This window comes from Phascolarctos cinereus, unplaced genomic scaffold, assembly GCF_003287225.1.
Source record: "Phascolarctos cinereus isolate Bilbo 61053 unplaced genomic scaffold, phaCin_HiC Scaffold_2;HRSCAF=192, whole genome shotgun sequence".
Lineage (NCBI taxonomy): Eukaryota > Metazoa > Chordata > Mammalia > Diprotodontia > Phascolarctidae > Phascolarctos > Phascolarctos cinereus.
The window spans coordinates 251,379,242-251,395,201 of record NW_027555625.1 but is presented as its reverse complement, the minus strand read 5'-3'; the positions used below and the strand labels follow the sequence as shown (position 1 = coordinate 251,395,201).

The following is a 15,960-nucleotide window of genomic DNA, read 5'->3' as shown; positions in this document are numbered from 1 at the left end:
AGAGGGTGTCGGTTAGACCTCTAGAAAACATATAGGGGCAGCACATGGGTGAAGTTCCAGCAAGAAACTAAGAAAGAGCAAACAGGTAATTGGAGAACCAGGAAAGCCCAGATAAGAGAGAGTATCCAGAGGGGATGGTCAGTAGTATCAAACATTAAACAGGTCAATGAAGATAAGGTCAAGAAAAGTCTGTTGGTTTAGCAATTAAGAAATTGTTGGTAACCTTAGAGAATGCATTTTCAGTGTTTTGGTGGTCAGAAGTCAGGGTACAAGGATAGTGGAATGAACATGTGAATTTTAACATTATAGTCCTGGATATGCATCTTTTAAAAATAAAATTTATTAATGGTCTTTTTTCCACTGTGTCTATCATTACTTACCTATCTTCCTCTGAATCCCTTAGTAAAAGTTTTCCCTTGTTACAAAACCAGTGCATCGGTTATATTTGAGAATACTTGTCTGATTTCTGCACCTCCAGTCCATTGCTTCTCTTCTAAGTCTTTTGAAGTCAGAGTCCTGAGGTCTCTCAAAGTTGTTTCCTCTCATATTATTATCATCAACATAAATTGTTCTACTGGTTCTGTATAAATTCACATAAATCCCTCCATATTTCTCTGAAACTATCATATTCATCACTTCATATGGAACAATAAAATCTCATTATATATGCATACTGGGATTTGTACTGCCACTTCTCAATTCATGGGCACTTACTTTGTTTCTAGTTCTCTGCTACCACAAAAAGTGTTGTTGTAAGTATGCTTGCTCCTTATAGATCCTTTTGTCTTTGATGTCCTTGGGGGACATGACTATTTATAGGCATATAAGTAAAAGTGAAAGTGAGTAAAAATATAGTTTAGTGACTTTAGGGATATAATTTCAAATAATTTCAAATTGTTTTCCAGAATGTTTGAGTTAATTCGTAACTCTGCCAATAGTGAATTAGTGACCCTGTCTTCTCAAAACCCCTCCAACAATGGCTGTTTCCTCTTTTGACATCTTTGCCGATGAGGTGGAACCTCAGAATTGTTTTAGTTTATATTTCTCTTATTATTAGTGATTAGGTGCAATTTTTAATTAAGCTTTTACTTGAAATCCTAATATTGAACAACATTACAGCTACTTATACTTGTAGTTATAATACAATATATATTGTGTATAGCCATATAGTTAAATTATAGCCATATTTAGTTAAATTAATTTCAGTGAATAAAGTATAACTTTCTTCTTTTCCCATATCAATTTCTATCCACCAACTGACCCACCTTCCCCACCCATTCCAAGCCCCTAGTAGAAGTGCCCCTATGAGATAAATACCCAGCAGATTGACAAGAATGATAAAAGCAAAATAGTAATTGTAGAGTATGTGTATATGTATACATTCGCATATCTATGTGTGTATACATACATTTGTGCAAGAGTATGTGTAAGAATACATGTATATATATATTATATACAGCATATATATATATACACATATATGTGTGTACACACACACTCATACATATATCTATACATACATGGCATGTATAAGTCTCACGGTATATAGCCAAAGATATGGGGGAAAATTATAAACCTCATTATCATTTTTAAAAGGCAACAGAAAGAACATCGTTAACTACCAACCTATGTGCCTATTTTCCCATCTCTACAACATTTTTATGAGAGTAATATATGCACACACTGAGGGAGTTTCTAATGAAGTCTTTGGTCAGGCTTTCATAAGTGATATTCTACATTAGATTATATCTTTATAGTCACATAATTTTATCTGAATTCTAGAGATTACAGGATCCCATTCTGCTTATTGTTTGATGATTATAAAAAAGATTTGATTTGGTAGAACAAAAATGTCACTCTAAAGGCTCTCTTCCAGAAGGTTTTTCCCATGTATATGTGAAAATCATAGACAGTACCTTGAAAGATATAACAATAGGGAGAACAGGAGATGTATGTTTGACAAAGGCATTTGCCACCATCATAAAAGATGATCAATATAGAGTCCAAGTTTAAGAGAGATTCCACATAAACAATGAGGATTTCAGGTATTCCTGTTTGTGGGTGACATGCTGATCACATCAAGCCTCAGAATATATGGACTCCAAATTCATAATCACTCAACTTTTTGGCCTACCTATCAAAATAGAAAAACCAAAAGGATGAAGAATATTTATTGTTTAGACTGTGTTCATTTGCATATACAACTTAGAGTTGTCCTAACATAATTTTAGACAAACACTTAAAATGAGCATTGAGCTAGACCCAGAATTGAACAGGAAAAGGAGGTTTGCCTTTGGGAAACTGCATGATTTTAAAAATTAAACAAAGATCCATCTTTTGAACACCTGTTTTCTTCCACTGGTGATATATAACTATGATTCATGGCATATGATAGTTTTTGGAGAACTGAAGTTGAAGATCATCCAGAGAGCAAAGAAGAAGCACATGATGAATGTGAGCAGACTGAAAAGTGCTACAAATAAGGAATTGGTATAAAGGATGCTATTGGAGAAATGTACAACAGAAAAAAAAGATGGGCTAGTCCCATAAGAAGAGCAAAGGATAACTGACAGCCTTCATGCTTTCTTCATTGGTATCCATGCAATATGAAAAGAATGTTAGGAAAGCCACTAGCCCAGTTGGTTGAGCCCCATGGTAAATTTTTGGGAGAGCATGAACAAGACTCACAAAAGGTGGTTTGCAGTTTGCATTATTGAGGAAATATCCACATCATTTAGCTTACAGATCCAGTGAAGTATCTATATTCTGTGACTTCTGCATAGCATTCTACATTTTTGACCACTTCTACTAAAGCTTTTTCAGATGTTTCACAGATATGGCTGGAGGGAGAGTTCTTAAGCATATAAGAGATAATGGCCATCCATCACAGAGGATGAAATAGGTAATATCAGTTACAAGAAATTGAAAAACGTTTGCACTAACAAATAGTGCAGTTGGAGTAAGAAAGGAAGCTATAAACTTAGAGAAGTTCTGACTCACCATACTCATAATTCTCCTACTTAGATAACTTATCTTTGTTTCTTTCATTGGTTCCTCTTCTTCTTCCTGATACTTTAAGAATGGATGCTTACCAAACTTTGTCCTCTTTCATCTTCTCTTTTCTCTGTATAGTCTTATCACAAGGCAGTTTCATTCATTCCCATAGCTTTAGCTTCTGTCTTCATTTAGATGAATCCAAAATGTTTTTCTCTGGCTCTCATTTTTTTTTGTAAGCTCTAGACCTACATCTCCAACTATCTACAAGACAGCTCCAGCTAGATTTCACACCATCACTTTAAATTAAATGTGCCCCAAATTAAAATTATTATCTTTTGCTATAAATCTGCTCCTCCTAACTTCATTACTTCAAGGATGGATATCACCTTTTACCCATGAAGTCAGAATGTTAGGGCTGGAAGGGATCATTTGAGATAATTTATTCCTTCAGATTCATCTATGATGCCTTATGTCGCACAATTAAATGTCAGGCTGGAATTCAAATCCAGGTATTCTGAGCCTTTTGACTATAAATATGGTGATTTTTTTTTGCTACATCATGCTCTTCCTATGTTTGAAATACTGGTCTTATCTTTGATTATTCTGTTTTGCTTACTTCTCTTAGGTAGTTTCCAAATCCTCTTGATTCTACTTCTGATAATATCTTTTGTTCCATCCCCTTTTCTCTGTTTCCACTAACAACATCTTAGTATATGACTTTACAACTTCTCACTTGGACTTTTTGTAAGTCTCCTAAGAGGTCTTCCCAGTTACATTTTTCCAGTCCTCCACATATCCTTTAGTCAAAAATTAGTCTCCATGGCTCTAAAAATCTTTGTTGACAGAGAATGAGATCAGGTATTTTTTACAGGTATGGCTTGGGGGAGAGTTCTTAAGAAAACAAGGGACAGAGGTGATCACAAAAGATTAAGTAGACCATTTCAGTTACATGAAACTGAAAAACTTTTGCACTAAGAATATGTGCTGGAGGGGAGGGCGCGGTACAGAGCCAGGATGGCAGGGTAGCAGGAAGAAGTATAGGCCAGGTTCTCCCCTGCCTGCCCCAGCACTGCCACAAAGATCAAGAAAACACACCAGACCAAGTTCTTTTCAAGAAATAAAAAAAAAAAAACCAGTGAGTCATTGTTGCAGTGTGTAGCCCAGGTCAGCACAGGGAGACAAAGAGATGCATGGACATCAGGGAAGGGTGTCTCATGGCCAGGAGTGTGTCTCATGGAAGATTCAAGCACCAGATACTGAAAGAAGACTAAGGTTGTGCACCTGGGCAGGAAGAGGTGCCAGGGGCTTCCCCCAACCCGACTGTTGCAGGGTGTGCAAATGAGTGACATCTGGCAAACTTGTTGCTTGCTATCCTGATCCTGGTCATAGAGACAGAGAGGAATAAGGAGAAGGGTTCTGTGCCTAGGAGTGGCTTTCCAAGATGAGGATTGGGTGTGAGTCTTGGACTGTTCACTGAAAGAGAAACAGAAGTAAATAATAGCTGTGTAGCTATGACCCCTGGAGGAGAACAGGAAAGCATTTCTGCCAGCTGAAGCCTGCAGTGGAATAACCAGTGCAGGAATCCCATACAAAAAGGGAGCCTAGAGTTCTCTCCTGCAGAACTTCCCAACCAGCTTGATAGTGGCTGAGTCTAATAGCAATCTACTGGAAATTTCAACCTTGGACAAACCCACAAGCATGTTGCTGAGAGATCCAAATCAGAGTCAGAAACCTGCGGAGCTCAGACCAGGAGGACAGTAAGCAGACTTTGCCCTGGATTACACCATTTTGGGAGCACTGACTTGCAGGTCCCTGAAATAGCAGAATAATACAACACCCAGTATGCCAAGAAAGCTGCAGAAGGTCCCAAGAGGACAGAAGCTCAGCTCAGACATTCCCCCCAGAAGTGTGCAGAGCCTGGCCCTAACATAAAGTCCAAAGCCAGGAAGTAGGTTGTGATAACAAGCAGTCCTACCACAGAGAGTTGTTATAGTGACAGGAAACTTGAGATAGACTCAGAAAAGAATGACTCCAAAATAATTATAAGCAAAGCCTCAGGAAAAATGCAGCTTGGGTAAAAGTCCAACTAGAATTCCTAGAAGATATAAAGCAAGAATTTAAAGAAAAAAATAAAAATGGTTAGAGACTGAATGAGAGTGATAGGGGAAAAAATTGGAATAAAAATGAGAACTCTGTAAGAAAACTACAAAAGGAGAATTAACAGCTTGGAACAAGATGTAAAAAACCTTACCCAAGGGGGAAAAAAACAACTCCCTGAAAATTAGAATTGACCCTATAGAAGCTAATGACTCCATGAGATATAAAGAAATATTAAAACATGCTATTATCTATATGGAACATTGTTCCATATGTCTAATTATAAGAGAAATTCAGAACAAAACAATTCTGAGGTTTCACTTCAACCTGAACAATTTAAAGATGAGAAAAGATGGTAATAGTGTTGGAAGGGTTGTAGAAGAACAGGCATACCATTGGTTTAGCTTCGATTTGGTGCAGCCATTTTGAAGCATTTTAGTCATGGGGGATATCCAGAGAAAATGCCTGGAGCCAAGAGATTTGTGAAGCAACGAAGAGGCCAGTGTTGTTGAATTAGAGTATTTGCCAGGGAGTAAGGTGTAAGAAGACTGAAAAATGTGGTGGGAAGGCTATATTATGAAAGGCTTTCAACACCAAACACACATTTTTGTATTTGACCTTGAAGATGATAGCACTAGAGTTTATTGAATGAGGGTGGAGTGGGGCTAGTGACACGGTTAGATCTGTACTTTAGGAAAATTTAGACTTTTGTGGATGACTTGCAGTGGGGAGAAACTTGAGGCAGGTAATTGCAGTACAAGTGTGAGTTGATAAGGGCCTGCATCACAGTAGTAGCAGTGTCAGAGGGGATAAGGGGGCATATTTGAGAGATGTTGAAGAAGTGAAACTGACATGACAACAGATTGGATGTGGGGAGTGGTGGTGAGAAACAGAAGTCAAGCATGACAACCCAGATTATGAGCCTAGAGGACTGGCAGGATAGCAGTGCCTTTGACAATAATAAAGAAGTTGTTGAGGGAAGGGTTTAGGAGGAAAGATAAGGAGTTCAGTTTGGACATTTTGAGTTTAAGATATCTATTGGGCATCCAGTTGAAGATGGTTGAAAATCATGTGTAGAAGGGAGACTGGAGGTCAGTAAAAGAAGTTAGACAAAGATAGGTATATATAAGAATCATTAGATTTGAGAATCATCGTAGAAATGATAATTAAATCCATGGGAGCTGATGAGATCACCAAGTGAAGCAGTATAGAGAGAGAAGAGAAGAGAAGAAGGCTCAGGACAGAAACCTTTAGGGACACCTATGGTTAGAGGTTGTGATCTGGAGGCGGATCTAGCAAAGGAGACTGAGAAGGAGTAGTCAGATAGGTAGAAAGAGAATCAGGAGAGAGTGGTATCCCAAAAAACATAGAGAGAAGAGGATGTTCAACAATGTCAAAAGCCTGCAGAGAGGTCAAGAAGAGTGAGAAAATGCCATTGGATTTGTCGATTAAGATCATTGGTGACTTTGCAGAGAACAATTGCAGTGGAATGAAAAGGTCAGAAGCTTAAGAAGAAAGTGAGAGGAGAGAAAGTAGAGGCACCTGTTGTAGAATTTTGTCACAAAGGACAAAAGAGATATAGGAAAATAGTGGGGATGGAAGGATCAAATGAAGGTTTTTTGAGGATGAGGGAGGATGTTTGTAGATAATAGACAGGGAGAGATTAAAATAAGTGATAGAGTGAGGATGGCAGAGGGGTCAGTCTGTTGGAGGAAGAAACAGGATAGAATGGAATTGCTTGTACAGGTAGAGGGGTTTGCCTTATTAAGAAAGACTGCTTTTTCTAATACGAGGGTGAAGGAGGAGATGGTGGCAGCATCTGAGTGATAGGAGATGAGGAAGAGGGTAGAAGAGGGAGCTCACAGTGAATAGCCTTGATTTTTCCTGTAAAATATGAAGCAAGGTTCTCAACTGCGAGGAGAGGGAGAGGGGGAGCCATGAGACTTTTGAGGAAAGGTTGGAAAAGTTTGAGTCTCTGTGGAAAGTGGGATAGTAAGTTGACAGAGGAAGTGTAGAAGGATTGCCTAGCAGCAACAAGGGCCTAGTTGATGCTGCGTACTATACATTTGTAGTGGACCCAGTTAGAACAGTTGTGTGATTTTCTTCACCTTGTATGAAGGAGCAAAAGTAGCTTGCAATACTCAGTCTTGGATAGATCAATATGGATCTCCCATCCTAGTCTTTTTCCTGAGCTTTAATCCTGCCTCATTAACTGCCTGTTCAACATTTTGAACTGGAATACTCATAGGCATTTCAAACTCAACATGTCCAAAACAGAACTCATCTTTTCTCCTCAGTCTACTCTTCTGAACTTCTCTATAACTGTCCAGAGTACTACCATCCTTCTAGTCACCTAGGTTCACAACCTCAGTCTTATCCCTCTCTCCTCATTCTCACTCACCCTATATATCCTGTCAATTGCCAGATCATGTCCTTTCTTCACATCTATTGCATACTTTGCCCCTTCTGATTCCCATAGCCACCACCCTTGGTCAGGCCCTTTTCTCCTCTTACTTTGACTATTACAATAGCCTGCTTAATTGATCTCCTTGCTTTAGGTCCCTCCCTACTTCAGCCCATCCTGACCCAGCCATCACCTGTCTTCTTGCCTTTGCAAGTAAGTGCTCAATAAATGCCTGTTAATTGATTAATTGATAGGTGGTAAAAAAAAAAGTGACTTAAATGTCCATGCCTTTGACCCAGAGATCCTATTGTTAGGTAGATATGTAGCCTAAGCAGGTTGAAAGGTCCCGTGTACAGCAAAATCTTTGTAGTAGCCATTTTGTGGTAGTAAAGATCTGGAAACAAAATAGGTTCCCATCTAGTGGGCAATGGCTAAACAAAATATGATACATGAATGCAATGGAATATTACCATACTGTAAGAAATTATGAATGTGATTACTATGGAGAAGTGTGAACTTAAATGAACTGGATGAAGAGTGAAGTAAGCAGAACCAAGGAAAAAGTATGCACAATGACAACAATGTCAATGTAAAGAACAGCAGCCATAAGACAAAAGTGAATGTTGCAAAATTATAAAGAATTAGCGAGGTCCCAAAGAAGAGATATAAGAAGACATTTCCCCTTACTCTTTTGTAGAGTTAGGAGGTACACAGGTATGAAATTATTATTGGTACCATTTATACCACCTTGCATTGTTGTTCTCATTTGCTGCTAGAGAAGCAAGCAGAACAAGGAAAATAATATCCACAGTGAGCACAACAATTCAAATAAAAAACTGAATGCTGTGTAATTATAATGACCAGGCTTGGCTCTGGAGAAGAATTAAGAAAATGCACTTTTTTCCCTTGGGTTGTGGAAAGTTGTATTTACTCATACTTGGTTGATAAGATAAATAAAGAAGCTGTGTGCGAAGTACTGTGCTAAGTGCTTCTGGAAACAGATTCAAAAGGGAGACAGTCTTTTCCCTAAAGGTGCTTATAATAGTGGGAGATAATACATATAGGGCAGTGGTGTCTGGAAGGAGTGTTTTGTTAAGTCACAGCGATGATGGGTAAGCCATAGGATAGTAGATCCATTCCCAGTGGTAACACTGATTTGATTATGAGTCTAGAGCTGGAAAGGTGGTCAGAGTACATGCTTAATGACAGATGAGATGGCAAGAAAATGACTGGTGTATAGAGTGAAGCAAGTCTGGAGCTTTAGATATAGTGGATCATCAGAGGCACTAACAAAGCAGCATGAGCCTTTGGGTAGGAGTTCAAGATCTGAAAGGCTTAACTTTTCCAGGCAAGGTCTTTTGTCTGGAGTGTATTGCAACATGTTGGATGGAAAGAAAATGCCCCAGGTATAGAGTGATGTGTTAGCTGGCTTTGCTGACCTGATTTTTTTCTTCTTTATAAAGACAAAAATCATCGTTACAGGAGATAATTTTGCTTCATAGAAAGGGGCTGGGGCAGGGAGAAGGTATATTTTGCGAAGAAGCCAATATAAAAACAAAAAGATATCAGTAAAAAAAAGAATCTCCAGCGGTTCCCTATTAACCATCAAATAAAGTTGAAATTTCTTTGCCTAGAAATCCAAGCCCTCTTCAATCTGCTGTCACCTTTGTTTTCTAGCCTTATTTCATATTACTCTCCTCTTTGCATTCCAAACATGATCCACTTCAGTCAAACTGAACCACTCTGTCCCTGGAGTAGTTCTCCATCATGTTTTCTGGTCTCTATGCTTTTGCTCACATCCTCTCTCCCACTCTGTGCATGCTGAATTCTTATCCATCTTTTAACATCTGACTCACATAATCGCCTCTTCATGAAACCTCTGTTCCCCTGTCAGGAACAACCTTCCTTCTAAACCACAGTGCTCATATTATGACACTTTGTTTTGCCTCTGTAGTATTGTAACTAAACTACACTAGGACCATAGCACAGTGCTCAGCATGATTTATGTCATTCAATACATTTTTGTTGTGTTTGGATTCCATATCATTTGCAGATGGTTTATTTTTCCACAGTCATTGGCTTGCCTCATTTTGTTTCTTGTTTCCCCCCTCAGCTTTAGAGCAGCAGTGTGATGAGCACCGGAAAAGAGCCAAGGAACTGAAGCATAAATCCCAACACCTGAATAATGTGCTAATGACTTTGACCCCTGTCTCTCTTCCACCTCCCATGAAACGTCCGCGACTTACGAGGGCTACATCTGGGCCAGCTGCCATAACCTCTCAAGTACTGACTCAGTCTGCACAGATAGCCCTCACTCAAGGAGTACCGGTTTCTCAGCTTGCCAACCTGCCACTGAGCAAAGTGGTATCTACTCTTCCATCTACCATATTGGGGAAAAGTTCAACTCAAGTTTCTCCTGCTAGTTCCCCAGCCTCACCACTACTTGGGGGATATACTGTACTGGCTTCTTCAGGTTCTAATTTTCCCAGCACTGTGGAGATCCATCCTGATGCTTCCAACCTCACTGTACTCAGCACAGCAGCCATGCAGGATGGCAGCACTGTGGTTAAAGTGGTGAGCCCTTTCCAGCTGCTCACTTTGCCTGGCTTGGGCACCACCATACAGAACGTAACACAGGTGTCTCCTAGTGGTAGTACAATTGTGACTATGCCATCTAGTGCTGTGGAGAGTGGGGCAACATCAGAGGAGCATACCACCATTGAGGTAACCACGGTGTCAGAAGATCATGATCAGAAGTAAAAGAAAAATTTTTTTTTTCAAAGGAGGAGATGGACCTGTAACAGAACACTTAAAAATGGATTGTGTCTTTGAGAGCTGCCTTTTCCCAGTCTGTGCTGCAGAGTAAGAAAATGAGAGTAAAAAAGGTAGAAGGAATCAAAACTTAGAGATAACTTGGCTAAAGTGGGTAATGGTGAGGCTGCTGAACCAAAGAGAGAAAGAGAGAGAGAGAAAACACCAAAAAAAAAAAGTTAGATGAATTATACCAACTTCTGAAAAGTTTTCAAGTACTAAACTTTTCTCCCCCTTTTTTCCTGGGATATGTATTTTTCCATCTATTGCTTAATAGCATGGTTTCACATTTAGAAATAGCAGGAGAATGACTAGCAAGAAGCAAATCTAAGTAAAATAAGAGGGTGGATGAAAAGTAGAGGATGAAAAAGATTGAAGAGATGTTTGTAGACGTGGACCTAAAGAACCTCAGGAAAATGTTGATTCTCTAATAGTAACATTATATGTCAATTCTTGGGGTTTCAATCCCAGGTTTTCTGTCGCTTTCTTGTCATTTCCTGTGAAGGTTAGTTTGGTTTACAGCATAGGGTATATGGTAAAGTTCAGTTAATGCATTTTTGCACCAGATGAGGTCTGTATAAGACTTAGGAGCTTGGGGTGGCAAGTATCTGCACAACTTGGTGCAAATCAGTAGTCACATGTGCCTGTTTTTTTGGGTTTTTTTTCCAATTCTAGCCAAGTTCCTTGCCTGAGGTCTGAGAAGTGTTCAAGGGAAAAAAGGGACAATAATAAAGGTCTTGGGGACCATACCCAAGTGTGGAAAATCCATGGATCCTATGGATTTGGTGTCTTCCCACAGTTTTTCTGTAGGTTTTAATTTGGATAGTTTCCTTCCTCCCCCTTCCTTTTATAATTATATATACATTATATGTTCATATAATGTATATGTGTACACACACAGGTCTGGGAGAAAACTTTAGAGGAATCTTCAAAGTGCAGGTGAGTGAGTTCAAAGCAGGCCACATTGAGACACAGACTTCCTTTCTCTGTCTCAAGGTGGGTACTAAGAGGTGAGAGGGCATAAAAGGGGCCAATAAATGTGAATATTTTACCCCAAACTGGGAAGATTGAGCTAATGAGTCAGTCTATTTGTCCAATATATGATCCTGACTAGGCTAGATTAAACAAGTAGTTTGAATATTTCAAAAAGAATCATTTCAGCATTCAGGGAAAGTTAAATTTGTAGCATTTTAAACAAAAGAATGCTACGTGTATGGGTTTCCTAAAATGACTCTGGAGTTTGTATGTTTTATATTTTTTAAATGGCCTAGCGTTGTGTTAGCATCTTTCTCAGATAATCTCATGAGTTTATCTGAACCAATATTGAAAATTCTTGGGCTACTTTGCTTTCTCTATGCTAGTAGGACTTGGGGACCCTGTTCTGAGAAGAAGTAAGCATGGGTTCTTAATGGGTATTGCAACAGCTTATAGGTTGTTTTCAAAATTGTGTTATATTCACATGTATTAAAGAAGGACCCCTGGGAACTTAAGAATACACCTATCATCTAGGAACCCAGTTATGATTAGGCTTTGCCCAGGTGTTGGGATGCACCAAATAGATAGTAAAACAGTAACAGGTTACAAGAAATATAACTGTAAGATTTAGATAATGGTAGGGAACTCAGTTTTTTGTAAATCTATGAATAAGGTACATACAGTATGTTAAATGTTGTTATTGTTATAAGATTCTCAAATTTAAATTTGGTGGTTACTAAATGTTGCTCTCATACTTCACACATGCAGCTTTGTTATCATAGTTTTATCCCCAGCAGCCACCACTATAGCCACTTTGTCAGACTTAGACTGACTATCTCTGCCACCTGAGCCTTCAACAACTGGAAGCCTGGTGTGTACAAATCCTGCTTAAATAGCAGAGTTGGATGTGCCTAAGCAATGGTTTTCCCTGGCCTCAAAGCACCTCTTTGGATTTGCCAATAACATTTAAATCATGAAGTCCTAGTGGCTAGTCCTAAAAGTTTTAAACAGCAAAATAGATGGCTGCAGAAAGATCGTGTGCAGTGAAGGGCTTTCCTGTTCTGGATCTGGATTTAGGAGGACCTTGCTCATGGTCAGAGTGTAGTAAGGAATCAAACCATTGAATTCTTGATTGTGAGGTCATAAGCAACTTGCTAAGGTGTTCTGTGCTCAAAAGCATTGCTCATGAGATACTCTAGAGCTGCCAGGGGAAGTGTCTTAGAATAAAGAATCCAAGCTGCATTCTGGGTCAAAGGAAGAGAAGAAAAAGTGATTTTGCAGTAATCAACTTTGAAGTTTCCCTTTTTTTTTTTTAAATAAGGGGAAAATTCTTTCTTGAAGACTAAGGACATTTTCTTACAGGAAAATATCTTACAGTAATCTGAAAGATGAAAGTGCCTGAGTCACAATTTTAATTAAAGTTACCAATTTGGAAATTCTTGCATTTAAGTTTTTATTTTTCATAATTTTCTGGCCTTTGCTGACTCTTAAATTCCTTCTTCAAATTGCCCCCTGATTTACTGGGAAAGACTGATCAGCTGCAATGTGTGTTCTTTCCAGCAGCCTCACAGCTTATTCCAGGGAACTTGGTGATAAAGGAAGTTGAAAGCTGTCAGGTATAATTTCTTAAGAAATAGAAAGAAGTGAAAATATTTATTGAAGTGTTTTTTCTTATACTTCTTTCTGGGTATAGAGTGTGTCCTGTGTTGTAAGTTTACTTTGCTAGGGCAGCTAAAACTATACAATCTCATCAATGGCCTAAAATATATTTTTCTTTATGTTTGTGCATGCACGTGTACTTGTGTGTGCATGTATTTTGAAGGAAATTTTGGCCATAGCCCAATTCCTGCCCTCATAGACTAATTATGCCTTTGCTTATAGGTCAAGCCAGTTACATTTGTTTCCTTTAACAGTTTTGCAGCCCAGCAGCCCGTTTATTTCATTGTCTGACTGGTGGCTATTGTGGGGATCCTTTTTCCTAAGTACATCAGGGCAACATGAGGAGGCCAGTAGGTCACTCACTATCTCTTTACTCTATTTAAAGCCGTTAGAAAAGTGACTTAATTTAATGTAGTGTGGCTTTGAATGAAGCTCATTTTAAATGTGCCACACAATATTCCATCTTTGAATTGATTCATATACAAATCTATTGCTTTTCCTAAGACATTCCCACTTCTCAATTGTGACTTTCATCCCATATCGCTACTCTCTTACTGTGTCAAATTACTGAAGCGCTGGTGTTCTCTCTGTTAAATTTTGTTCACTTTTTTGTTATGAGTCATCTGGTTACATACCAATATTGACTTATTTATAGATATTCACTTTTAAAACAATTTTTTCATACTTCAGTTATGAGTCATATTACCTGTAGGAGTCTGGTTATACTTGATATAAGTATAGGGAATTAAAAGGGAGTGGTAGTATTGACTCAAATTATCTTATACATGATGTAACGAACCTAAGTCCAAAGGCTAAATGTTCCCCCAGTGCTGTAGGTTAAAGTATACTTACTACTTTCATTAAGCCCTGTAGCCTTACTATGTTAGCAATGGTTCAGCTGGCCAACCTAGCAACAGGTTTTTTCTGATGCTTCTAGGATGCTATGCTGATCTTGTCAATGTTCTCAACCTTGAAGGCTCTATATACTCAGTGAATATCAGACTTATCAATGGTCACCCTCATATTTTCCTTTATGGGGTGCTGTTGGGATAAGAATCATGTCACTAATAAAAAAAATGGTTGTTACCCTTGGGAAAAGCCTTTCATGTGGTTTTCTATTTTAAATACCTGATTGCACTCTTCCCTTTTCATGCTGTCTATAACATCCATGATCCTTTCTAGCTCTAAATATGTGATCCTTTGATCTCTAATAAATGAAGCTAAAGGGCTAAAATGGAGTAAGTGGGTCAGTTTCACTTCATTTTCTTAAAGCAAGAGCAGGAAACCTTTTTTCCCCCCATTTTGGCCTATTCACTCATGAGGGGAAAATTGAGTTTCACAGCCTAGCACAAATCAAAAGCAGCAATTAAGTGCCACAAACAAAACTCAACAATTTTGTTGTTCATTGTTAGCACGTTCTCAACTTCTTGCTCATGGTTTTGCTAACCCTGTTCCCTCACTCCACCACCAGTACATTATAAGAGTTGATCAACCACAAAAGCACTAAAAAGTGCTTTTCTAAAAGAGCATTTTTGAAGACCTGTATTTTTTTTTTTGAAGACATGCCACTGGCTAGATAAAATCAAGCAGAAAAGGACAGCCTCAGACCTTTGGGCCATAGTCTTAGGGGATAATGCTACCAGTTTAAGTTTCCAACATAATTAGAAAATGGTTTTAAAAGGGAGAGGATTTTTTTTTCTTAATGTGTGAAGGTGTGGATCCATTTGTTCTTTACAATAATCTTTGAGCCCTGTCAGTAGTGACTCCTTAGTTAACTTTTAGTATTCATGGCACCTAATAAAAGCTGACTTCAGTTGAATGAAAAGTTCTTGTTATTTTCAAACCCTTAAATAATATTTTAATAATTGAATCTTTTGCTTCACTTGGAAATATGGGGCCAAGGCCGGGATATGGAATTGGGTAATGAAGGGGCCTGGACTAGGAAAGGTGTGACTTCTGGAAGATACTGATGCATACTTAAAGAAATCATACCCCACTTAAACTCATCTGCAAGCTAGTTGTTGCTTCTGTAGTTAACATTTTCATATGCAGCAGCACACAACAGGCCCCCCCCGCCCCCCACCAAAAAAAACCCCCTGCTCTTTCTATTCTTTAATTTATGTAAATTAACAATATAGCACATGTACTCTATGTACTGTCTTTTTAGGACACAGGTCCCAGTTAGCATTGTTTCCCCTCACCTGACTCTCAAAGGATACTGCTCTCCTTACATAGGTCAGGACTTTTAACCCTAAGACTAGAAGAATACTTTGAAACCATGTACAAGAGACAGGTTTGCCATAAAATGAAAACTGTAAATACAGACAGACTGGTTTTATTTGGCTTCCATTTTCCAGAAGAGCTGGAATTGAAAGTTGCTTTTCCTAAGGGAATATTTGTTTCCTATCAGTGCCTGCTCAGAGATGATTTGGGAGGAAGGGTTGACATTTTGAGTTCTGTTTTGTATATTGTTTTTTGCCAGTATCTGCTTGATATTTTGATTTAAAATAAAAATTTTTTTTCATATCTGGTGTCTCCTGGTCATTGAGGATTTCTGAATCAGGTTTAGTTTAAAACATCTTACCTTTTAATTTTTTTAATTAATCTTTAATTTTTTCCCATTACATGTAAAAACCATTTTTAACATTAAAAAAAATTAAGTTCCAAATTCTCTGCCACCCTCCTTCCTCTCCCCCCTCATTGGTAAGGCAATGAATTTGATATAGGTTATACATATGCAGTCATGCAGAACTTATTTCTATATAAGTCATTTCATGAAGGAGAAACCTAGCCTCCCCCCCCTAAAAGAAAAATAAGTTTTAAGAGTATGCTTTGATCTTCCCTCAGATTCCATGGGTTTTTTCTCTAGCGGTAGACAGCATTTTTCATCATGAGTCCTTTGGAATTGTCTTAGATCACTGTATTGCTGAGAATAGCTAAGTCATTCACAGTTGCTCATCTTACAATATCGTTTCTGTGTCCAATGAAAAACATCCTACCTTATAGTGTCAGCTATT

The 15,960-nt window shown here is 38.4% G+C and overlaps 1 protein-coding gene across 4 annotated transcripts in view; it reads left to right on the top strand.

Moving 5' to 3' along the window:
• The window catches only part of GMEB2 (glucocorticoid modulatory element binding protein 2), a 58,921-nt gene extending 43,452 nt beyond the window's left edge, over positions 1 to 15,469 (top strand). For all 4 annotated transcript variants that reach the window (XM_020981598.2, XM_020981597.2, XM_078149897.1 and 1 more), the window contains one exon: positions 9,612 to 15,469. In XM_020981598.2, the coding sequence (XP_020837257.1) occupies positions 9,612 to 10,258 (647 nt within the window). In that variant the 3' untranslated portion in view covers positions 10,259 to 15,469. The remainder of the gene's footprint in view (positions 1 to 9,611) is intronic.
• The last annotated feature ends 491 nt before the right edge of the window (positions 15,470 to 15,960 follow it).